General features: G+C 30.9%; 1 protein-coding gene across 2 annotated transcripts in view; it reads right to left on the bottom strand.

The window, feature by feature from the left end:
- The window catches only part of LOC127723397 (serine/threonine-protein kinase B-raf-like), a 50,627-nt gene that overhangs the window by 16,128 nt on the left and 8,482 nt on the right, over window positions 1–26,017 (bottom strand). The window contains exons 5-14 of one of the 2 annotated variants that reach the window (XM_052230013.1): window positions 22,050–22,170; window positions 21,068–21,231; window positions 19,857–19,962; window positions 11,849–11,888; window positions 8,204–8,358; window positions 6,295–6,491; window positions 5,033–5,209; window positions 3,518–3,564; window positions 2,473–2,591; window positions 1,307–1,438 (exon numbers count right to left, since the gene is read on the bottom strand). In XM_052230013.1, the coding sequence (XP_052085973.1) occupies window positions 1,307–1,438; window positions 2,473–2,591; window positions 3,518–3,564; window positions 5,033–5,209; window positions 6,295–6,491; window positions 8,204–8,358; window positions 11,849–11,888; window positions 19,857–19,962; window positions 21,068–21,231; window positions 22,050–22,170 (1,258 nt within the window). Of the gene's footprint in view, window positions 1–1,306; window positions 1,439–2,472; window positions 2,592–3,517; window positions 3,565–5,032; window positions 5,210–6,294; window positions 6,492–8,203; window positions 8,359–11,848; window positions 11,889–19,856; window positions 19,963–20,376; window positions 20,549–21,067; window positions 21,232–22,049; window positions 22,171–26,017 lie in introns of both variants that reach the window. The other variant, XM_052230006.1, reaches the window with a different exon arrangement.

A 26,017-nucleotide genomic window follows, 5' to 3' on the forward strand; every position in this document is an offset into this window, starting at 1 on the left:
GGTTTGTTTACGTTCCGCCATCTTTGTTATTTCTATTGTAGAGGGCGCTCTTATTATTTTTCAAACTAATAATTTTAACTCATCCATATTAATAAGTTATTTCTATTCAATATCAAATTAATACTGATAAATATAAAAACTAAACCTTTCATTACAAATTTCTCGTTTCTTTTCAATGCATTGGTTGAAATAAACTGGTATCTGCTCGATTGAAACGATACAAACATAGTGAAAAAGACAACCGTAAACCAGCTTAGAATTTGTAAACTACAAAACGAAATCGGTTATTGTTCGTTCCGTTTTGGTGTTTCATACTGACTAATATGGTTTGTATTAGCTTAAGACCCTTCAAACATTAATGTGATAGATATATTAAAGACTGTTTTACAAAAGGATGGAACTGTTTTACTTTCAAAGTCGTATTATAGTGATATCTGTTATGTACGGATTTCGACTCTCACCGGTTAATTTCTTCTTTTACACGTGCTTTTTAAACTTCCTGTTTAAACATACACAAGTTTCTAAATTGTTTTTTAAGTGAATTAAACTTATTTTAACAATCATGAAGCATTCTAGAATCATTAACAAGCAGTTTCAGCTTCTGTTTGATGATGGAAAACAGGTTTTTCCAAGAAAATACCGCAAACGACCGCACAGGATTTGAAATTACCGGAGTTTCATTAGACCTTTTCTAACAGTTACAAAAAGTTTTTTTACCTAAAATTTTGTGGGGAGAAGGGGGTGCGGACTATGTACCACTGCGAACTATACAAGCCTTTCTACGGTAACACAATAGGAATAAAATAACCAAACAACACTGTTTTCACACTTCTATATATATATCCTATTTTGACTCCTCAAAATTCAAGAGTCTATCCTAAATTGAGGTAAACTGTATGGCTTACCAAATACCGTTTCGATTCCTAACATCACTGAAGAGACATTAACTGTCGAAATCCGGATATGGTGTACAAAAACCTTTGCACCTTTTGTGTTTGCGGTATACCATCTTTTCCGCAAGTTTACTATTTTCTGTTTAGTATTTAATTTATAATTAAGATCCATTTATTACATCGGTGATCCGTTTATTTGGCAATCGCCAATGGCAGTCAGCAGGGTTTAAGAACATTTGTTGTTCGACCTGTTAGTCAAATGCGTTTTGTTAAAATATACTTTTTTACTTTTTTGGTCTTTTGGAAAATGTTGTTTGTGCTGTATTTAGACCCCTCTAACAAGAAATTTTATACAACGCAATCATAGGTTTGAACGCTGTTTTCAATTTAGACTTGTTTATATATATATATACCTGATCTTTGTTACTGATATTGCCATAAGGAAGTTGGCCTGTCATCAGTTCATACAATACAATACCAAAGGAATATACATCTGATTGGTTAGTATAAGGATTATCTTCCTGCATACGTATCACTTCTGGGGCCTACAAAAACATAGTAATGAGAATGAGGCTTTGTAATATCATCTGGTTCCCATTGCTGTTTAGTTTTAAACTATAGGCTTCACAGAGCCTGAATTGCTAACATTGCAAAAAATATTGTCAAATTATAAATCTGCACCCAACAGTATCATAATACTATTCAAATATACAGCTTTTCTAGTTCATTCATGTGAAATCAAGACTATTTTATTATTTCTACTTCTGTGCCAGTATTACATTTAATTTACAATATGCAAATACTATCATCACATTGGCTTGGTTAACAATTTTGCTGTCTACATATCCGCTTCCAAGGAAATAATAAAATTTTCATATTAATCATAATTAAAGGGCAATAATCTAATAGACAGTTACTTGACAGCTCCAGTGATTTTTTTCAGTGTTCTCCCATAACATTGTTATACTACAAATGTTTGCATTTAAAATCATTAATTGAAAGTGATGCATAATCCATCTGCTTATATAGTTTTAAGTATCAAGTACTGGGGACTGTTAAAGCAATGATAATTAGTTTTTTGATTGGTCAAACATTTACAGAAAAACCAGAAAAAACAAATTTTCTGATTTGTGAAATGTAACAGATACGTACAGAGGTTGTCCGCATATTGATATTGTACAATATCAGCTGTGAGTCACAATATGAAGCTTTTTGTCGAGTGAGTGCAGCGAACGAGATCAAAAAGGCTTCATATTGTGTCAAGCAGCTGATATTTTACAATATGAATATGGAGACTACCAGATAATCGTTTTATCAGGTTGTATTTGCATATTTTGAATGATAGAAACAAGTGTTTTCTTTGTTTCACCAGCAAATCGGAAGATGATGTGATAAGTTCAGGTCAAACTTATCAACATAGGTTCATATATTATGACGTCAGTGATATGTCCGGTTCAAAGTTATTGAGGACGGGTCAACGTATTTGATATCTCAAAGCTGTGATATGCAATTTTATTAAGAGCTGATCAGAATGATACAGACAGAGGGACGACGGATATTAAAACAAACTTAAACAAACCATCCATAATATTGAGCCTGTTGGTTGTTGGAACTGGTGTGACCCACTCCACCGTGTTTTCACAGTTGCCAGACCAAAATCACCAATTTTGACAGTTAAAATATCTGTTAAAAATATGTCTGAAAAGCTGAGTTAAGAAAAAAGTATATCAAAATACAGTAAGAATGATACAGTCATGGATGACTTTGGAATCGAAGTAAGCAGTCATTTATGTTGAGTTAAAATACTGAGGAAAGGTGTAGAAATTTAAACACACATGGTCAAACAGACAAATTTCTTTTAGTTGTGAATCTATAGATTTTTTCTTATTATGGGTGTTGCAGTCTGAGATTAAAGTAGTCTGTCTGAAACTGGTAACTATGTGATTTGGAGGATCAAAAGACTTCATTTGGGATACCTGAGTGAACAACAAAATATTAGCCTGTAAAGATATTTTATCACAATTTAACATTTTTACCACTTTTGCAGACCATTAGAATTTGATGTGAATATCAATTTTTAGCTTATTAATTAAAGATACAAATTCACAGAAAAGCTTAATAGATATTTTATAAAAATCTTAAAACAGAAGAGATTTCATAACTCAATTGACAAAATTAAAGTAAAGTCGTTATTCTGAAGCTTAAAAATATATAATTAATTATGATATCAAACAATTTTTTTATTTCAGTTAATTTACAGGGCCTAAAAAACACCCCCTAAAATGTACCTTACCCTTGGGTGATTAAGACCTTGACATATTGTATCAAAAATATGCATGTTGACCTATAAATGTCTTTTCTTGTTTTATTTTGTTTTGGGGTTGCTGTCTTGTATGCATCTACTCGATATATTATTTTTTCATACCAAAATAAGGGACAATTAATAGTAACCAATCTTTTTCATATAGTTATTTCTTATAACAACGTGATTACTACACAATTTCAACATGTTTTTTTAGGTAGTTATGTATCTTGTGTTGTGAAAAATTGCATATTTTGTCATACAATGGTGCTGCTGTCAGATGATTTTCATTAATTCAATTTAACTTTACTCAAAAGGATACTGTTTGACTTGAGATCTCTATGAATTATTGACTTCGCATGTAAATAGCTGAAAAGGAAAGAAAACAGTATTAGAAACATTGTTTAAATGTTTTTCACATTGTTTACAGTGACATCTGATCAGGTGTTTTTTTCTTACTATTTTACCTTACATTTAACTATAGGTCTTCTCTCAACATGTGCTATCACTTTCACCAATTTCAGAATGACAAATATTCTTATCAAGTTGCTTTCAGTTGTCTGATATATAAATTGTTCCTGCATTTGTGTTTTCTACAATACTCGTCTTTATGGAATTGAATGATTTTCTGAACTAACTTTTTTTTGGTACACTTGTTTATATACTACCTTAATTTAATGGATCAACATTTTAAGAGAAATTGTGGAAAACGTAAACAAAATCAAGGCCATTTAGAGCCTTACATATGGTATAAGCACTTTGTTGATCATACATTGACCTATGGATGTATTTTGTGTGTGTATGTGTGTTGTGACGGCTTCACCACATATCGTTTTATTCATTATTACCATAGTTTATTTGTCTCAGTAAAGATTTTAGAAAAACATCTTGTAGCAAAAGATATTTTGGATGTCTCATATCAATACAGTATTGACAAGATTTCAAAATGGGACTTTTTCTGCAGTTTTTTTTTTTAAATGAAAGAAGTTTGAAACCCTAAAGCAAATACGAAAGATAAAATTCAACAATGTAAAATACTTGTATCTTACATGTCTTACTGACATCTTGGAAACATCTGGAAGATGTTATTTAATGAATATTATGATACTTTTCAATTTTTCAAATTCAAGGATTAAAAAAAGTGGCCTTACAATTAATCTAAGACAGAAAACAACAATGACTGGGACAGACAGACAGATATTGGTGTTGGTTCATAGGAATCCATTTATATCTTCTGTATAATTCTGTCAAACATTTTATTGCTTTTGGCTACTAAAGAATTTACTACAAATTTGTTCAGGACATTGTACATGTTGCACAAGATCCAACAGTACTTAAATAACAAAAGAAAACATAAACTAAATTACCCATTAAAGTAAAACCCACCAATAAATATTGACAGAAATATATCCTGTGCTTCAAATAAGTACCAAACAGTCAAAAGCCTGCCTTTGAATATATATGTAAATATAAATTAATGCTGACCTACTGACCCTAATTTTCGTCAAACCATAACATTAAACAGTGACATATATCTTTTGGTTAACTGGTTATTTTTTTGTTGTCATAAGGGTCACCATCTTAAATCTATCCTTTTAAAAGTGTACCCTGATACAGATACTGTGAATGCATTATTATTCTTGGGATACCAATTTTTATGGATTTCATGTGTATAGGTTAACCAGGAATTTAGATGTTCAACAAAGTACAACTTTTCTATTGGTTTCAATGCAGATTTAGACAAAAACATGAAATCAAATATCCAAGAAAATACGTTTATTCCTCAATCCACGAAAATTGGTATCGAGGAAATAAATGAATCGACATATAAACTTACTCCATGCCTTGAGCCGTCTGTCTAGATATTTCCATTAATGTTATCATTTCAAATTTATGTTCTTGAACATGGAGATGTTTATATAAACTAGAACCTTCACACCACTGGGTTATTATAGCTAACCATGGCTTCGACGTCCAACCCATAAATAATAATACATTTGTATGCCTCGTTTTCCTGAAAAAAAAGAATAAAGATGTATTTCTAAAAAAAATTCAAAAAGGAAGCCAAAGTTACAATGGCACTTTTTCAGTCAGTAAATTACTTAGAAGCATGTTTGTTGCCTGCAACCTCAAACTTCACACTAATGATCATTTCCTTTCCCATCTATTGCAATATAATAAAATATTATTTATCGTGCAAATCCTGCCTTATACTGTATTAAAATATCAGCCTGCAAATTAAAAATGTAATGAAAACTCTTCTCAGCAATTCAATATGCTGACATCCGGTGGGTCATTTTATATTTGTTGATTAGAAATTTTTCTTCTTAATTTTTTTGTGTAAACACATCAATATTTTTATCAATTCATCTCTTTTAAAAAAAGCTTTTGATTTAAAGTCAGATAAAAAAAAATATAAAAAAGTGTGCCCCTGTTTGCAAATAAAATATGAAGAACAGTCTAAATTTTTTGAAGAGTGTAAACTGAAATGAAACAATCTTGATTTGTATCTCATCCTTTACACACAACTATATACCAATAATCAGCTCTATATTTGCAGCTGCAACAAGAAAATTTGAAGTACTACACAATTTTCATATTTCTTACTGGATTCAAAGGTTATTTCATAAAAACAAATTTATGGAACAAAATTCAAATTTGATATTCAACTCATCTTAATGCATCAAGATACAAAATAAGCATAACTTCCATTAGTTTGACAACTAAAGAGAACAAACCAATATCTTCAAGAAATTTTCTAAATTCAAGTGTTTTCATCACATACTAAAGAAGGTGCAAACTAAATCTTCATTATTGGATGAACAACAGAATAAAAGCCATAGTTAACCATCAGTGTTGTTTTTTTGTTGTTGTTTTTTTTTTAATTTATAGTTTAAAGTCCTATCAAGAAAGATTCCAAATTAATGTCTGACTGTTCCTTAGACCATTTCATATCTTTGCAATATTAAAGCCACCTGCATCTGCATACTCCAAAAGCCTTTTCACATCTTATTACTTTTAACATTGTTATCAAAATGAAGACATAATAATGTAATGAACTTATAACCTTATAAATCGGAACTGTTGTACTAAACATACCTTAAAACTGCCACCTCATTTTTAAAAGCTTTTAATTGTTGAGGTGTTGGATCTGTAACATTCAATCTTTTGATAGCTACAAAACCATGGTAATGACCTCTATATACTGTTCCAAATGACCCTGAACCTATCTTGGAATACACCTGTATCTGATCACCAGCTATTTCCCAATCTTCATTAGAATCACGTCTCTGTCTCTATATAAAGTATAATATATGAACATAGTGGGTATCAAATTTTATGTCAATATAAAATATTGTAAAATTTTAATCTCTCTATTTGATGAAATAAACATAACAACAATGGTCATTCTAAAATATCGTACATACTTTTGTAAAATCATTTCATATTTGGTTTCTTGAAATATATGTTAAATATAACAAGCATTCTGATAGTATTGCATGGCAATACACAGTCCCCTACCGTTTAAAAATTCATTGTACTGGAACAAAATGCTAACTTGATCTATAACTTGTAATGGTGTAAACTCTATAACAAATATCAAGTCAATATCTTCAAGCATGACAAAAAAAAAAAAAGTAGAAAACTGATTATTTGGGTGAAGTCCAAGGACCATAACACTACACAAAATCATCAGACCGAAACAAAATTCGAACTCGATCGGTTACTTGTCATGATAAAACTATATACCAATTACAAAATCAATATCTTCACGCATGAAGAAAAAAAAGAACGAAAACTAATTACTTGAGTGATTTTTTTTTAAGTCCAAGGACCATAACTCTGCACGAAATCATCAGACCGGAACAAAATTAGAATTGATCTGTAACTTATCATGATAAAACTATATACCAAATATCAAACTAATATCTTCAAGCAAGAAGAAAAAAAGTGTGGAAAACTGATTTGCCGGACTGACGGATAGACAGACTGAGACAGACGGATGGAGTGAAAACCTAAAGTCCCCTTCGACTTCGTCGGTAGGGAACTAAAAATAAGCAGATGTGGCATGATTGCCAATGAGACAACTATTTACTAAATTCAAATGAAGTGAATTAAAACTGCACAATGTTATAGTTTTTTTTCTAAATTATTTTCCGTCCTTTTATTTTGTACACAAAACTACCATTATAGGCATTCCACAAGACCATGATTTCTGTGTACATGGTGTACATTTAAATAGATTTACTGTTAAAATCTATTTGGAAGTAAAGCACCAGATAAAAAGAATGCAAGAAACATGATTTCATTGTCAGAACATGTACTCAATTAATAAATAGATCCTCTCAAATAGCAATTCTTTTTATCATAATTTTCTTTAAAGACATATGTGGTATAATAATCTCAAAATATAACATGAACATACATCATTTCAAGCTTCAATTCCAGATTTTGAACATGCTGAATAAAGACTTGTCCATCCAATGTTATGGTGACATTTTCATAAGCTACTTTGTATGACCATTAATTCTGTTTGTTTCAAAGACTGATTGTTGAAAAAAAAATTTGTATGCCAAAAAATGATATTTTTCCAATCAAATGAGAGGGAGGTGGGATATGCCGTCTATAACCCCTCCCTGAATCCCCCATTGCTTAGTATTGTTTGATTGCTCTCATTGATGTTTAACTCATATCTCCTTACACATTTCTGTCAAATATGCAAAATTTAATGCTGATTGCATACATTTTTTTCAATTAACATGTCTGACAGACAGTTGATGCAAATTTATCATTTATATTGTTTTTCCATACAAAATTCTACTATTATTTATAAACATGTCTCTTGTTAGGTAAAGACAATTTCACAAATAATGCAATTAATTATCAATAGAAGCTTATATAATTCAAATTTGATATCCAAAGAAAACTTGAAATGTTTTTTCTTTTGATTTGAATGGAATAAAAAAAAAATAATATCAAGTGAATAACAAAATCTATCATAGCTTACAGAACGGATTTTGCCAGGGTCTGCCTCCTCAGAACTTGCTCTCTGTCGCTTTTCACCTGCTGTTGGTGAATGCTGAGAACTACCTGTTGGACTACTTCCTGGGCTGTGACCATGGTTTGAACTTGGTATTGGTAATGTATGAACTCCTGCATGACCTGAAATTAACAATTATATAAAATAAGCAATCATAATTTTATTTCCGCATTAACTATTTAATATACCATTCCCTTGAAGTCAACACTTCACTTTATTTGAACTTTGGTGGATAGTTGTCTCATTGACAATCATATCACATCTCCTTATTTTTGTATTGACTTACTGTGAACAGAAAAAATTCTTACAGGCAAGCCAGAGGTAAACAGGAATTATAGCTGTTCTTAAAATTTCTTAGTCATTTAATAGGGTGCATAAACAGCTTAAAGATGTACTATAAAAATGAAAATATGAAATACATGTAAGAAAACAGTTTCTTGAAATCCAGTAATCTTAAATGGAAATGTACCAGACACCAAATATGAGAGAAAGCTTTGATAATTTTGATGATGTAAAAAAGTCAGATTTCTGCTATGAACAATAATGTTTGATTTTTTAGTAGAAAAGAAAGAAATTGAAAATTGAATTGAATAAACTGTTAACACAGAGATATGTCTCGCCTTTTTGTTATTTTGATAATGCAAATGTTGCAATTAAAATAGCAATACTTTAACATGTAAGTTATGCAAATATCTAAAGTCAATGAACCATGACTGAAGGTACAGGGCTAAACAATCTCCATGGAAATCAGATGTGCCAATGCTAATACAACTGCATACTAAATACCATTGACTTTTCATACGTTGTTACCTTTAAACAAACCTTAACACAAACATTAACTTGTAAACTATGCAAAAGTTTCAAAGTCAATGAACCATGATGAGGGGGTGGGGTTATATAATCTCCGTGGAAAGATAACTGGAAAGTAGCTTCATGCATTTACCTACAAATTTTGCACAATATTAAAACAAAGTAAACTGTGTTCTAGTTTTAGAGAAGATTTTAAAAAAGTTCAATTTTATGAAAAGTTGCCGTTCAGAATGTCAATGAAAGATTGCCTTTGATTGCAAGGTTTTCCATCCAATCAAAACCATATGAGGGTTTTTTGTAGAAGACCTTCCATATTTTATTCCTACAAAAAATTACATGAGATAAGTGGGTTTCACAGAAGAAGATAAATATGTGAAAAATGTTAGCATGACGAGGGTAGACAAGGGCAATAACTCACATGGCCCTTAGAGCCAAGTGGATACACATTTATACAACATTATAGTGACAGAAATACATGTACAGAGATGTCATCTCTGACAATTTGTTAATATATATCTAGCAAAATCTAAACAATGTGCTATGGGATTTGCAAAATCACTAAACTTGCAAAAAAAACAACAGGTGAAACTGATCAATGATGATGAATGAAAGTTAAATTTAGTTTTATCTTAAAAATGACACTTTGAGTAATGCTCACATATGTAGAATTTCACAGAATCTCAGCTTACCAAACTGGAAGTTCATGCGATTCCCTTAGTTCAAACAATTCTGACGTCTCGAAAGGCTATTATATTTTTTTGCTTTGACTTCGCTGTAAGGCGTCAAAGCAAAAAAATATAATAGCCTTTCAAGACATCATAATTATTTGGACTAGCGATTCCCTCAGTTTTTGATTTTTTATTCTTGATTCATATATTCTGGATGGATTCAAGATATTTGAATATGGTAAACAACTTTTCCCTTTAATTTATTTAACATATCAAAAAATAAAAATTTAATAAATATCCTTTTAATAGAAAAAAAAATCTGATTTAGACAAAAGCACTCTGAAACTGTTATTTGAAGATGCTTAATTTTTTTATTGACAACATATTTGTTAAACTTGGCTGATGCATTATTCAACTGACAGTTGGCATTCCCATAGGAACCAGTTCTGCTCTTCTTCTTTACCAATAATGGTACTTCAGTGCCTTATGCAATGTGCATCTTCTATTTGACTTTTTGATCCCAATGACTAGGGTTGCACAATGCAAAACAAAGACTTGCAATATTTAATTGTACAGACTAGCAGGGGTATAGATAAGTGATTTTTAAGATTCTGTTTAAGCAATTATTTCAAGTCAGTATAAATTATTTAAGAACATATGAAAACAAAGATACTTTTCTATGAATGCCCTTCAGAATGATGCATGCTGGAATTTACAGTTAACAAGGGAAGTCACTCTGTTAATATGTCACACTCAATAATCAGTCTAGCTATGATTACCTGTCGGTTTGCCACCATCACTCTGATGACGTTTAGCTTTATATACATTATAGCCTGAAATATTTGTAATCATTACTTTCCAAACTACTTATTATTTTTTTTAAACAAATATTTATTCTTTAAAAACTAACAAAGGTTTACCAAAATGTTTGATGTTTTAAAATATATCCATAAAATAGAAATATTTACTCGTTATAAAATTATAAATTAATGTTAAATAACCTGAATGGGAATGAAGGAACTTCATATGACATAAATTAACACTTGTTTTAATTCTTTTGGTATGGTGTCATTTACAAAAAAAATAATCAACTGATTGATATTTTTTAAACAAAGTGATCTTGACGAGACATGTAATTTTGGTTCATAAATACATGTTTAGTTTAGTGTGATGTTCATTTTTTCACTTAACTAGTATACATTATTGTTTAGGGGCTAGCTGAAGACTGCCTCTGGGTGTGGGATTTTCTCGCTGTGTTGAAGACCCATTGGTGGCCTTGGGCTGTTTTCTGCTCTTTGGTCGGGTTGTTGTCTCTTTGACTCATTCCATGTTCCCATTCTCAATTTTATTATATATCATGCTCACACCAAATTATTTATCTTTTTGAAATACACTCATCAATCTGTTGTTGCCAGTCTGTACACCAATATAAATCAATAGCTTTTTTAATCAATGATTAATGGTTTGTTAAGTGCAGAGGGACAATATTAAATGTATATAAGCTCATGTGATAAGCAATACCTAGGCAGCATTTTTGTACAAGACCCATATACTGAGACAGATGCCAGTTTCAGAGAACTCTTTCAAACCAGTTTGCTTTTTTATTTTAAAAAGTATCATTTGTTTGTTTTTTATTTAACAAAGTTCAACTATTTTTTTAATCAGTTTTAATTTACACCACCCATTGATAAAATAGAATTTAATACTTTGAAAATAGGTCTTAATGAGGTTTCATGGAGAATTTGGCAGACACAACAATAAAAAATTGTTGTATGGGCACTTATGTAATTAGGGTATCAGATCCAGTTCATCCTTGGTTGAAGTTCCAAAAGAACATTAAACAAACCTATGATTGATAAGGATTTACTAAAAAACAAGATTTGTGGAAGTATTTGTTTGGTCTCTAAGTGAATCCTGATTTCAGTTAGGACACCAACATATGTTTCATTGAGGTACAACAGGTAATTAGCATAAATTTGGCCTTTGAAGATAGATGTAGCATGAGTGTTCAGAGACCTATTAAGGTTTTTTAATTCTGATTAGCATCAAAATTCTAACAGGTACACAGTAATTAGAGATACAAATATGAAAGAGGTATTTGCAAATATAAATTTACTCCATCAAATATACTCACCTCCATCTTTCATTGTGGCTTCTTGTAATACTTTACTATCCTGGAATCATATTAATCATAACATATAATTATCTAAACACAAATACACACTTCCCATTGCAAGAAAAAAATTGATCTTCAAACGGAATTTCAAGTGGGTTTTTTTTTCTGAATTTTTTTTCTAAAAGTGTGAAATCCTTTTCAATTAACTCATCATACATTTACATTTGGATTTTACATTATCATCTTTTTTTTTATGTTTAAAAAAAAACACAATACTAGGCTCTCCAGTGAGAAAAGCAATGAATGCTGCCTGCACAGGATTGAAAAGATCATATTTTTATTTTTTAAATTATTTTTTTATAACTAGTGAGATAATAATACACTTCATGATAATTTAAAATATCTATAACAAGGTAGAAATATAGCATTCATCTACTTTTATTAACATATTTAACATAATTTATTTCAATTCTATACTAATGAACATGATGTAATTCAATTTATTTCACTCTGAAGATGTATAAAATGAAATTGGCTATTGCCATATTCAAGTTTTTAAATACAATTTGAAAATGAGTAAACTACTATTAATTGTCAGCACTCAAGAACTGTGTCAACTTTCAAGTCAGTGTTAAACATAACTAGAGCCTCTAAAGAGCCTGTGTCGCTAATCCTGCATCTTCAGCAATGGTCACTTTTTGGTAAAAATCATCATCGAAGGGCAATAACTCTATAAAGAGTTAACTGACAATTTCAGTCATGTTGACGTTTTGTAAATCTTGTCCTGCTGATCATTTTTGCTTAATTTTTTAAAGTTTCTATCTACATTTGTATCTATTAAACTTTTCAAGATAATAGGCAAAAATCAAAAAAAATTGTAATAAAATGCTTCGCTGAGGACAGCCTGATATGACCGCAGTGGTCCAATATTCAAGCTTGATACTGTGTGAATTTTGATTGTGATCAAATTTTTGACATAATAAAGGTTTCTGACACAAAATAAATGTGGTCAAAGATCTTACAAATCTATTGCCCAACACTGGGCAATTGAAGATTTCTACTTTAAACTTTTCAAAAATTTGAAATTTGAAAATTTTTGAAAAAAATATGAATTCCTTAAAAAAATTAGAAAAAAAATCCCCCCCCCCCCCCCCTTTTTGGAAACCCCCCTTGGAGCAATTACCCCAAGACTCAATCCCATCCTTCCCTTTGTAGTATGGAACCTTGTAGTAAAATTTCAGAGAGATCCATACACTTAAACACAAGTTATTGTCTGGAAACTAGATAAATGCTTGTTATTTGCCCTTTTTTGGCCTCTAATTCCTACAAGTTTGGGGCAATTATCCCCAAACTCAATCCCAGCCTTCCCTTTGTGATATGGAACCTTGTGGTACAATGTCAGAGAGATCCATACACTTACACACAAGTTATTGTCCGGAAACTACAAAAATTGTTGTTTTTGGCCCCTTTTTGACCCTTAATTCCTAAACTGTTGGCCCCATAACCCTTGAAATGAATCCCAACCTTCTACTTGTTATATTAAACATAGTGGTACAATTTCAGAGCAATCAAAATACTTATACACAAGTTAATATCCTGAAACTAGAAAAATGCTTGTTTTTGGCCCCTTTTGGGCCGCTAATTCCTAAATGGTTGGGACCATCATCCCCAAAATCAATCCAAATCTTGCTTTTGTGGTATTGAACCTTCTTTAAAAATTTCATAGTGATCCATTCACTTAAACTAAAGATATTGTCTGGAAACCAATGTGTCTTCGGACGACGACGTAGACGACGCAGACGATGACGACATCTTATCATTATACGATCCCAAAAAATGTTTGCGGTCGTAATTCTATTTTAAACCATGTTGGCCATGTTTGTTTACACATTTTTAATCTATATACCCTTATGATGATTGTTGCCAAGTTTGGTTAAATTTTGTCCATTAGTTTCATCAGAGAAGATTTTGGTAAGCTATTATTCAAAAACGCAAAAAATGGTAAAATTGTCATAAAGGGCAATAACTCCAAGAAGGAGTCTTCTGACAATTTCTGCCGTGCTGACTTATTTGTAGATCTTGTCTGTCTGATAACTTTTCCTTATTCAAGTTTCTCTTCATCTATTATAGTTTTCAAAAAATTAGGTAAAAATTAATAAACTGTTTCGCCAAGCGCAGCTGGATACGACCCAAAGGTCCAACCCTGAACAGTTGGGGCAAAAATGGACACAATATTCAAGCTTGATACAGGTCTGAATTTGGATTGTAATTAAATATTTGACACATCATAGGTTTCTGACACAGAATAAATGTAGTCAAAGAACTTGAAATTGGTTATATGATTTGAATTTATATTCAATTGAAGATTTCTTGCTGTTGTGCAATACACTGTGCTGTTGCACAATACTTAGCAAATCTGTTTTCAGACTATAAACAAAGAATTAGCAAAATAAATTGTGACCCCCAATTTTCCTTTGGAAAATTGACAATTTCTTAAATCTTGAGGGAAAAAAATTGACCCCACCCAAAAAAAAATTGTTTTAAACCCCCCCCCCCCCCCCCCCCCCCCAAAAAAAAATAGTATTTGAAGAAATTTTCTTATTGTGAAATGTGGTATAGACATCCATACACTTAAACACAAGTTATTGTCTGAAAACTAGAAAAATTCGTAAGGGTTCCGCAGAACCCCATGTCTCGCCTACTTCTGCTGTTAATCACAGGCTCAACAAAAATGAGATGAGGAAAAAATTTAATAAAAATATTCCTCTCGATACAATCTTTTTATTGTCAGAAGCTTCTGTCCAATTTGGTAAAAATCCAGGATAGTTTATGAATCTAATAAATGTTTTAAAAAATTTAACTGCAGACTATCTAATGTTAACTGGAAGAAAAACTAAGTCCATTTATAAGTAAAATATGGATAAACAAGTACAAAATTTTAATAACAATTTCCTTCTAGATACTAGCTTTTGATCATAAACAAACTTCTGTCCATGTTTAGTACAAATCAAGGATAGTTTAAGATAGTTATTAAAATTTTATAAAAATTTAACCAGAGAGTGAATGTAATGTTTCCTGGAAGAAAAACTAAGTCCATTTATAAGTAAAATACGGAAAAACAGGAATTTTTTTTTTACAAAATTTACTTCTGGATACTATCTTATGATCATAAACAAACTTCTGTCCAAGTTTGGTAGAAATCCAGGATTGTTTAAGAAAGTTATTAAAATTTCAAAAACTTTAACCACAGAGTGAATATTTGTGGACGCCGCCGCCGACGATGCCGACAGAAAGTAGGATCACTATGCCTCGCTTTTTCGACAAAAGTCGAAGGCTCGACAAAAATGTTTGTTTTAGACCCTTTTTGGCCCCTAATTCCGAAACGGTTTGGGCAATTACCCCCAAAATGAATGATAACCTTCTACTTGCTTATTGAACCTTGTTGTACAATTTCAGAGCAATCAAAATACTTTCCCACAAGTTATTGTCTTGAAACTAGAAAAATGCTTGTTTTTGACCCCTTTTTGGCCCCTAATTCCTAAACGGTTGGGACCATTACCCCCAAAAACAATCCCAAACTTCCTTTTGTGGTATTGAACCTTTTTGTTAAATGTCATAGAGATCTTAAATTAAAGTTATTGTCCGGAAACCAAATGTCTTTCGACGATGATGTGATAGCAATATACGACTGCAAAAATTTTAAAAAATTAAAAATCGGTAAAATTTGACATTTAAGGGCAATAACTCCAATAAGAAGTCGCCCGACAGTAGGTAGATCTTAACATTCTGAACAATTTTGCTCTCTGCAAGATTTTCTCTATTCATAGTGGCTTTCAAGATAATAGACAAAACTTGCATTTTACCCCTATGTTCTATTTTTAACCAATGTCGGCCATGTTGGTTGGCAGGCAAGGTCATCAGACTCATTGTTTAAACTAGATACCCTAATCATGATTGTCACAAAGATTGGTTAGATTTTTGTAGTTTCAGAGAAGATTTTTTGAAAAAGTTAACGACGGACAATAACAGACGCCAAGTGATGAGAAAAGCTCACTTGGCCTTTGGCCAGATGAGCTAAAAATAAGAAGATGAGGCATGATTGCCAATAAGACAACTTACCACCAGAGACCATGTTACGTTATTTAAGCATTGAGATAAGATTTTGTTATTTTGCATTATAGTCATATGAGCTGTTTCAATAGAAATTAGAAAATATTTTATTCCAGAATTAGGAGTTAAAAGCATGCACCTATTTTCATGCATTATATTCTAAAAGTTATCCTTTTGCATTCATTTTTGTTTATCAAATATATCTTTTTAGCTGAACTATTTTGATTAAACCTCGGGAAGTTTCCTTACAAAATTTCTTTCTGGTGAGAAATATAATTGATAAACAAAACAATATTAACAATTTAACATAGAATTTCAAATCTTTAACCCACAGTATATTTTGAAAGACTTATGTTTTTGCTGAAGACCATTTTGTACCAGAGTTTCACAAAAAAAATCATAAGATTAAACAAACACTTCCAATTTCCATTTTATCAAGAGATGGTTAGTGGTGTTGTAAATTTTACCCTTTTTTTATATAAGAACCATATTAATCAGGACAAAGATTAAAATTTGTTGAGCTTTTTCTTTATAAATAGCAAAATAGAAGATTATATGTAAAAATTATTCTCAGAGATGAACCATTTATTCACTATTTATCGTTTCATTTTTATTAACAATTTGATCAAAATTAGTAAATTTAGCAGTAATTCAATTTCTAAATTTGTATACGTTTTAAATTTCTTTTTAAATGATACTGCTAAGTTGAGATAATATTTTGACATGACGTTAGAAGTAATAATTCCTGTACATGTAAACCTTCCCACTATAACCTGCTAAAAAGAAATCTCTAAAAACCCTAACCTAATTCCTTTGTCATAAAATCGAAAATAACAACTAACTGATATATAAAATATGCATTGTCTGAAGTTAACAAAAAGTTATTAAAATTTCATTTTATATAAACATAGAAATTAGTCATATCTGTTTTGCCGAAAAAATAATATAAGTAATAACTGCCATGTTACAGCTTGTTTGTGAGAGTGGATACCCTTTTGTAAGTTTTTCTAAAACCTGCCTGATTATCATTTCAATAAAATAAAAAATTCAAAGTTACTGAGTAGGCTGAAGGGAATCGAACCTCACACTCTGCTTGAAACTGACTACAGGAATTCTTAGTAAATAACAAGAATGTGTCCATAGTACATGGATGCCCCACTCGCACTATCATTTTCTATGTTCAGTGGACCGTGAAATTGGGGTCAAAACACTAATTTGGCATTAAAATTAGAAAGATCATATCATATGGAACATGTGTACCAAGTTTCAAGTTGATTGGACTTCAACTTCATCAAAATCTACCTTGACCAAACACTTTAACCTGAAGTGGGACAGACGGACGAATGGACAAACCGAAAACAATAATGCCCCTAAGTGGGGCATAAAAACAGCATATCAACTATTCATAGCCTAGTAAAAGTATATCTTATTAACTACTTAGCTGTCGTGCTAAGCATACCCCAATTCCTAATTCAACATATCAACAATAGATCAAAGACTCAAACAGCCAGGTTGAGCAGAATAATATTTATATATTTGAAATAGAATAAGTCCCCAAGTCTGGATAAATAAGAAAAAATTTGTTAAACAATTGCATAATAGCAGGTGCAAAACTTCAAAATATGTGCAATCTCTTTGTGAAGTTTTGGGGATCTGGGTGGAAAACTGTAGGAGTTGATATCACAAATTACCTACTTTTGCTCACCATTCATCAATGTTAAGGTGCTGACCAAATATAAAGTCATTCTATTTAGTAGTTTCTAAGAAAAGTGAAAATATTTGTCGGACAAACGGACATACTAACAGGGTGATTGCAATATACCCCCCCTTCCATTCCTAGAGTGGGGGTATAATTACTACAGAAGACTGAAGGTATCAAACTGGTATTTGATCAGAAAATTAAAATTCAAGAAAACTCTATACTTAAGTGAAATTAAATGACTTTTTAAAATTTGCACAAAATGCTAAGAATATACAATGTAAAAAGAAAAGACAGCAAGAAGTTCATGACAATCAAATCTTGAACTCCAAAAAGAACAACATATTTCCGATATAAATCATGAACTAGAAGACAGAACCATCCACACAACAGCTGTTAATAGAAAATAGAGGTCTAATAATTGCTTTAAATTAGTGGGATTTCTACTTTATAAGCATACAAATTTATAAAACTTGTGATGGCGGTAAATTTATTTCACAGTTTCCAGTAGATTGTAGATTTTGAGAAAACTCTGGACAGCTTCCTTCAAATGTTTCATAAGATAGAAATTCCTGGCAAGTATCTTACATGTACTACAGAACCACACAGCTGCATCCCCTATTTTTTTGTTCGAAACAATATGATATATACAATATACAACTAATACTGATACATCTAAAGCAAATGGGAATAACTCAGAAAAATGCATGTAGCGAATAAAAATAAAATTGACAATAAAATTACCAATATCCTATGATAATTGTCGTAAGTTATGGGACGATGGTCATTGGAAGGTTATGCCGACATTTATATCATGCTAGGAGGGTCTATATAAGGGAGACACTAATTGCAAGCAATATCAAATATTATATGCACTATCTGCACTTATTATCCAAAAATAAAAATAAATATATGGCTACACTGTTCTAACATATATATAAAAAAAAATACTAAACAAAAGATCGACACATAAAATTATTTAAAAAAATTTGATAAAATTCAATAAAAATCTATTAAAAAATAAATATCAGATTTTCTGTAAAAAAAACATTAAATATTGTGGAACTTTTCTCGGAAGCTGCTAGAATTTATAAGGCCAAAAAATATTGTTTTAAATTAGACACATATAAATTCATTAAAACATTTTCCATCCCATTAAAATAATGTCCTGTAACTATGTCTTAAGTGTCAAAAGAAGGCATTTGTGTGTTTCATATGTGATACCTTAATTAATTAATTAAAATAAATATTTATCTAATTACTGGGGTTTATTTTTATTTCCTAGAAGTTTGACATATGTACATGTATCAAATAGTTGCTTTTCATGTTATTTGCATCCCTAATTTTCAGGATAGAAAAATAATATCTATTCCTGCAAAATGATGTCAAAGATCAACCATGATTCTACAAATTTTACAGGAATTATATTGTTTTGCCATTCAGAAGTTCAGAAAATCAAATGATATGAATGGCTTTATTCTTTCGTTCCTGTTCAGATTTTTTCTAAATGCGAGATCAGGACGTTGTGGTAACCAATGACAATAACAATAATAACAAACCAAAGTTCTTCTTAAACTTAAAAATGGCAAATATATATATATATCTGTCTGAAATGAAATCTAAAAGAATGTGTGTTTTCTTTAGCCCAAAAAACTGCTGGTGCTATCCCTAAACCTTTTCAGGTAAGCACAATGTAAGTCAAAATAACTAACTTCAATTACAGTATAGCTTTATTACATTGAAACCTAACATGAAAAATAAGTCTTTTAACAAGTGTTATCATAATAGCAAGGATTTATATGCATTATATTTTTTTCAATAAAATTTAATTAAAAATTTTTAACTTCTACAAAAAAATGATTTTACAACTGTTAAAACATGCTGAAAGAAACCCAAGTCTTACTCTTTTTTTATGGGAATAGGATTTGTACTTTCTGTTCCTCTTTAATAATCAAGGTTCATATTACAAATTAATTGCATTATTTTCAACAGCTTTAAATATAAAGTTAGAACACTTTTTTTTTCTCTCTCTTAATGTAGTCAGAAATAGTAGTATTTTGTATTCCAGAGAAACATTCAAGTTTAAGATGTTGAAATTGAATCCCTACTATTATAAATTATTACCATTACTACTTCTAATTTAGTGTGAGTTCATTGATAGTCAATGCCTTCTTAAGACTGAGACAAGTACAGGAATCCCATCTTGATGTAACCTACCTCATCACTTTGGACTAGAGAAAAAACATTTGGTACAGATTCAGATCGAGATACATGTCGTAACGGGGTAACCAATGGCTTATGTGTCGGTTGAGACGGCGGCAATCTACGACAAATCAAAAATAAAACATTAGTTTCTAATAACTAAACAAGGCACTGCAAGAAAACAAGCAATATGTCAGACAGCAATTTCTGTGCATTTGCAAGAAGTCTTAGGCTGAATAAATACAGCTTGGTCATTTGACCTTAATTTGGAAATTTCAAAATTTCATTAAAATAATTTTTCTCTCAAATAAATGCTGCTACAGATTTATTCAGCCTAACCAAAAGCTTTGATAGCCTAGTTTTTTCGATTAGTAAATTAGAGTACATACATATCATGAATGCTTGAAAACATTCAGTTAAGCAGTACAGTGCATTGATTGAAATACCAGTAAAAATTGCTGTCTGAATTAGGTACTAAAAAATAAATGAAGGGACACCACAAGATTACAGCAAATATCGATGGGGACAACCTTACCTCATGAGAGATCTCACCCGGATTTATTAGGCACACATTAGGGGCTGAGGAGGATCGATCCCTCTGCCCCAGGGCAGGTTTGCTGCGCTGAGGTGTATGTGGTGAGACAGGAATTGACTGATTTCGGCTGTTAAAGGGAAAAGATGATGTGAATGTATCCACTGGAAGTTTACTGAAATTCAAACATTTTATTTGCTAATGAACAACACTGATAACTTTAGAAATACATGTATAAGCTTTTTTTTCTTATAATTTCAGTGTTTTTACATTTTTGTATAGTTTTATCTCCTATGGTTACATATCAATATATCAATTCTTCTATCTCTAAGAATTGTGATCGGGAAATTATCAATCATTGCTTGTGGAATTTTGCATGTACCAAAAGAAAAAAATTACATTTTTGGTTTAAAAAGCACAGAAAACTGTTTTTAATCAAATATGAAAAAAAGCATCTTTTTAAAATGCATTGGTACACAAGTGAATTTTCTTAACTTTACAGTTGACATAAGTGTAAGGTTTGTTGTTTGTGATTCACTCTAATTAAAACATGTTGGAATTGATTTTTGACATATCAATTGATACACGAGAAAAGCTTCTTCTAAAGGAGTAACTATTTTGAAAACAATAACACAGAATGTCTTTAATAAACCTGATGTCCTGAAAAGTATTCAAGTTTTTCCAAATGACATACTTATGCCTTGCCCATTCTTTCATACTGTCCCAAGAACAGACTGGGTTCACTTTGTCTATACATCGCTGATGGAATCTTATACCACATGTCTGGCAGCGTAGACTCTGGAATAAGGATCGGCCACACCCATCACAGAATGTTAAAAGCAAAAATGTTTTACGAACCTGAAATATTTAATCATGATTAGAATTAAATATACATATTTCTTGAGGTCTTCAGTAAAAATTTGCATTCATTTCACAAACTTGTCAGTATCAATCACTAATAGAGGACAATGTCAGGTTATTTTAACAGCCTTGGAGTTGGATGTTAAAATGAATAATCAAATGAGGTCTACGAAAAAAATGGGAAATACAGATGCCACAAATAATGAAAAAGTTAATATACAGCTGCACCAAGAGCACCCTTATTGTGCATATTGAAATTGTTGCAAGAATAAAATGGGATATTATGAAGGCATTTAATCATAAGCAAATAAAATGGCTCTGCATAAAAAAATGCATGAGAATACTGTTTTTTAAATCAAACAGTTTGTTATGTTCACCAATTCCAACAATTTTGTAAAGTTTCCACTCAATCAATTCAAGTAAACTCAAGTTATGGTACAACGTATGAATATTTACTAAAATCTGACAATTGAAGTCCCATAACTCTGGAAGAACCAACCATAAAAAAGGTGGGGGGAGCTTCCTTTCATCAATCCCTACAATAATGTAAAGTTTGGAGGAAATCAATTCAGGAATACAGGGACCTTATTCACAAAGCATCCGCAAAGTTACCATATATGTAAATGTTGCAGAATTGAAAAATTTCGTATTCACAAAAGCAGCGGATATTTCATATCAGTAAACGTCATTTCCAGTTCCAAAGAACTAAGTATGTTTAAGGTACAGCCCCATTCAGATCTGGAGTGACTGAAATCTCTGAATTAATTGTTCCAAATTGTTTCTTGAAGGTCAAGGTCTAGGATATATCTACTTACTATATTATGTGTAAACATTGGTAAAGTTGTTCCTGACACTGAAGGTCTATGAGATTTCGACTGAACTTTCAATTCTTTGTTAGCTAAACTTCCAATATCTATATCCCAGGAAATGGGCATTCTGCAAAAAAAATTAACACCATTACAAGTTTACAACTACATGTGGGTGAACAACAGTAAAAACATTCTTTTGTAAATGAAATGCATATTTTTTTTCCTTTCACATATTAAATAATAGTGACACAACTGTTCACTTTTGAAGCTAGGCAGCATGCAACTAATCATTACCAACATAAAAGGTTTCTTGTCAAATCTATAAGGATTTACGATGTGAATAAAAATGTGTTTTCAGTCCTCATACAAGTGTTTTCTTAAGGGCATACGATACAGTTTTGATCCCATAATGAAATTTTAATGAAAATTTGCATATAAGCTATTTTTTACCTGCTTTAATCAAATATGTAATAAAAAATATACCTTCATGTGCTACTTTTTGAGTAAACTGAGGTCGAAATTTCAGGTATTTGCTCAAAATTCGGATTTGTATTTTTCCTTTCGACAGAAATTCATAACTTTTTTGTTTTAAAAGATATACACAAGCTGTTTTTTGTAAAATTATTTGTAAATTCTGTTTTATATAAATGTTCTATAAATTTGTACATTTTATTTTTACAAATAACTCATATTTATCAAATGTTCATGAATGTAGAAAAAAAACGTCATTTTTTGCTGTATATTTATCAAATTTAAAGAAATTGCATTATTGACTTTTTCATGAAAATTGGTACACATAATCTTAATAGAATATCAAACCAAATGTCATTTTAAAAAAGAGGGGTCCATGAACTCATTTTTAAGATAAATCAGTTTGAATGATAACAAACAGTCGAAAACTGCATCTTTTCCCGATAAGTCGCAGTTTGCCCTTCAGTCTATTCTGAAGAGTTACACATTCACATCTAAATACAAGTATTCTGTGAGTATTGCTTGGCAATACATAGTCCCCTACCGGTTAAAAATTCATTGTACTGGAACAAAATGCTAACTTGATCTATAACTTGTCATGGTGTAAACTATATAGCAAATATCAAGTCAATATCTTCAAGCATGACGAAAAAAAATGTGGAAAATTGATTATTTGAGCGAATTTTCTAAGTCCAAGGAACATAACTCTGCACAAAATCATCAGACCGGAACAAAATTCGAATTTGAACTGTAACTTGTCATGATAAAACTATATACTAATCATCAAATCAATATCTTGGAGCATGACAAAAAAAGTGCGGAAACCTGATTATTTGAGTGAATTTTCTAAGTTCAAGGACCATAACTCTGCACAAAATCGTCAGACCGGAACAAAATTCAAACTTGATCTGTAACTTGTCATGATAAAACAATAAATCAAATATCAAATTAATATCTTCAAGCATGATGAAAAAAAGTGTGGAAAACTGATTTGCCGGACTGACGGATAAACAGAAAGACAGACGGATGGAGTGCAAACCTAAAGTCCCCTTCGACTTTGTCGGTAGGGGACTAATTAAGACCAGCTTGATGAATTGCAATATATATGAAGCTACAAAATACCAGAAGTTATGTGGACTATATATTTCATATATTTGCTTCTGATATTTGTATTGAGAACCAATACTCTTTTGTATTTTTTTTTTTTTTATTTTTGGCAAAAATTGTCTAATATGAAGCCCTTAACTGACTCTCTTAATACTGTCTGGTGCATGCATAACTAACTTCTGGAATAAGTACAGATATGTCTAAAACCCACAAACAATGTAACTTTATGAATAAGATTGCACCAAAATCAAAACAAGATCTCTAAACAAAAATGCACCACAAAAAAATGAAATAAAATTAGAATCATTAACAATTTAAGGGCATAAGATACAGTTACAGGAGAGGTATTGTCGTCGCTCAAGTAAAATGTTATTTTTCGTGACGTCAATCAGTGTCATATTAGGGGAAAGATGCATTTTTGACTGATTTTAATCAGTAGCTTGAAATTGACCAAATGGACCCCTCTTTTATAAACTGGCATTTTGCTTGATTATACATGTATAAAGATTATTTATACCAATTCTTATGAAATAAATGTGGAAAGTGTCCATGGGACACAGATGATGCCTCCGCTTGCATATCATATAAAGTTATAAATGGACATAAATGAAGGTAAAAGTGACGCTACCCAAATTTGAACTTGATCTGAGTTTTGTGGTAATAAGTATTGTGTATAAGTTTCATAAAATTTGGTTGAGGCTAACTTAAGTTAGAGAACAGAAATGAAAAATTCAGCAATTTTTCCATTTGTAAAGGGGCATAACTCTAGAAATGTTAAAGTGACACCACCATAATTCAAACTTGATCTGTATTTTGTGGTAATAAGCATTATGTATAAGTTTCATAGCATTTGGTTGAGGCAAACTAAAGTTAGAGAATAGAAACGAAAAATTCAGCAATTTTTCCCTTTGTAAAGGGGCATAACTCTAGAACGGTTAAAATGACATCAACAAATTTCAAACTTGATCTGTATTTTGTGGTAATAAGCATTGTGTATAAGTTTCATAACATTTGGTTGAGGCAAACTAAAGTTAAGAGAACGGAAACCAACTTAGGGACGTATGGACTTATAGAAGGACAAGGGTAAAACTTAATGCGCCCTATGCTACGGCGGGGGCATAAAAATCACCAATGATTTTTTTTTTAATTAGATATATATACAGCACAAAAAAGTTATTTTTTTTTAAACAATTGCTGTAGCATAATTATTTAAAGAGGATATTTGAAATGTTTTAACAAAAATCTGCTCATGGTTATCTTTTGAAACAAAAAAAGGTATGTTGGTCCAAAGGAACCGAAATTTGAGTAAATGACTAAAATTTCTACCCGATGATATCTAAAAGTGGCACACAAAGGTATATTTTTTATTACATATTTAAATCGACAAGGTGAAAAATAGCTTGTATAGTTAGTTTTCATAAAGAAGAATAACTTTGGGATCAATACTGTAATGCACGCCCTTGTGCTCAGTACAAATGGAATAAAGTAACCTCTTTTTCATCATTAGTATTAGGTAATACTTTTCATCATTAGTATTAGTTAATACTTTATCTATTGACAATGTGATTTTTAAAATAAACATAAAATCATATTCAAGCAATCATGATATTTTCAAAAATTGTCTTCCAGTATTTAGAAAATCAAAAGCTAACTAGACTGGCTATCAAATCAAAATTAGTTCGTTCCATTGTTTATATTACAAAATGTGTATGTAGAACGTCACAAAAACCCCAAATAAATGAGGAGCAGGTGCTGAGAATTAATTTAATCAGAATGACAAGAATGAAACACTTTAAAAATAGTAGACTTGCATGAAAAATGTAAGCACTTTTATCTCATTAACTGCTTAATATAACAAGAGGCTCTCAAGAGCCTGAATCGCTCACCTGTTATTTTTTTTGCTTAAATCTTTCATCAATGATTATTTTTGCTTTTTACCCATATGTTCCATTTTAGCCATAGTGTCTATGTTTCTTGACGTACAAGGAAATGAAACACAAAATTTATACTAGATTCATTTGAGAAGATTTTTAAAGTTAAAAAACATAAAACAACTTGTGTAAAATTGTCCTTAAAGGGCAATAACTCCTTAAGGGGTCAATTGACAATTTTGGTCATATAAACTTTTTTGTAGATCTTACTTTGCTGAACATTTTTGCTGTTTACAGTTTATCTTTATCTTCAATAATATTCAAGATAATAACCAAAAACGGGCTGATAGATCTTGACCTTTTGAACATTTTTACCCCATGTCAGATTTGCTCTAAATGCTTTAGTTTTTGAGATATAAGCAAAAAACTGCATTTGACCCCTATGTTCTATTTTTAGCCATGGCGGCCATGTTTGTCGATGGATCAAAACTTCGGATACAATTTATAAACAAGATACCCTAAGGA

This window comes from Mytilus californianus, unplaced genomic scaffold, assembly GCF_021869535.1.
Source record: "Mytilus californianus isolate M0D057914Y unplaced genomic scaffold, xbMytCali1.0.p SCAF_1, whole genome shotgun sequence".
In the NCBI taxonomy this organism is placed as follows: domain Eukaryota; kingdom Metazoa; phylum Mollusca; class Bivalvia; order Mytilida; family Mytilidae; genus Mytilus; species Mytilus californianus.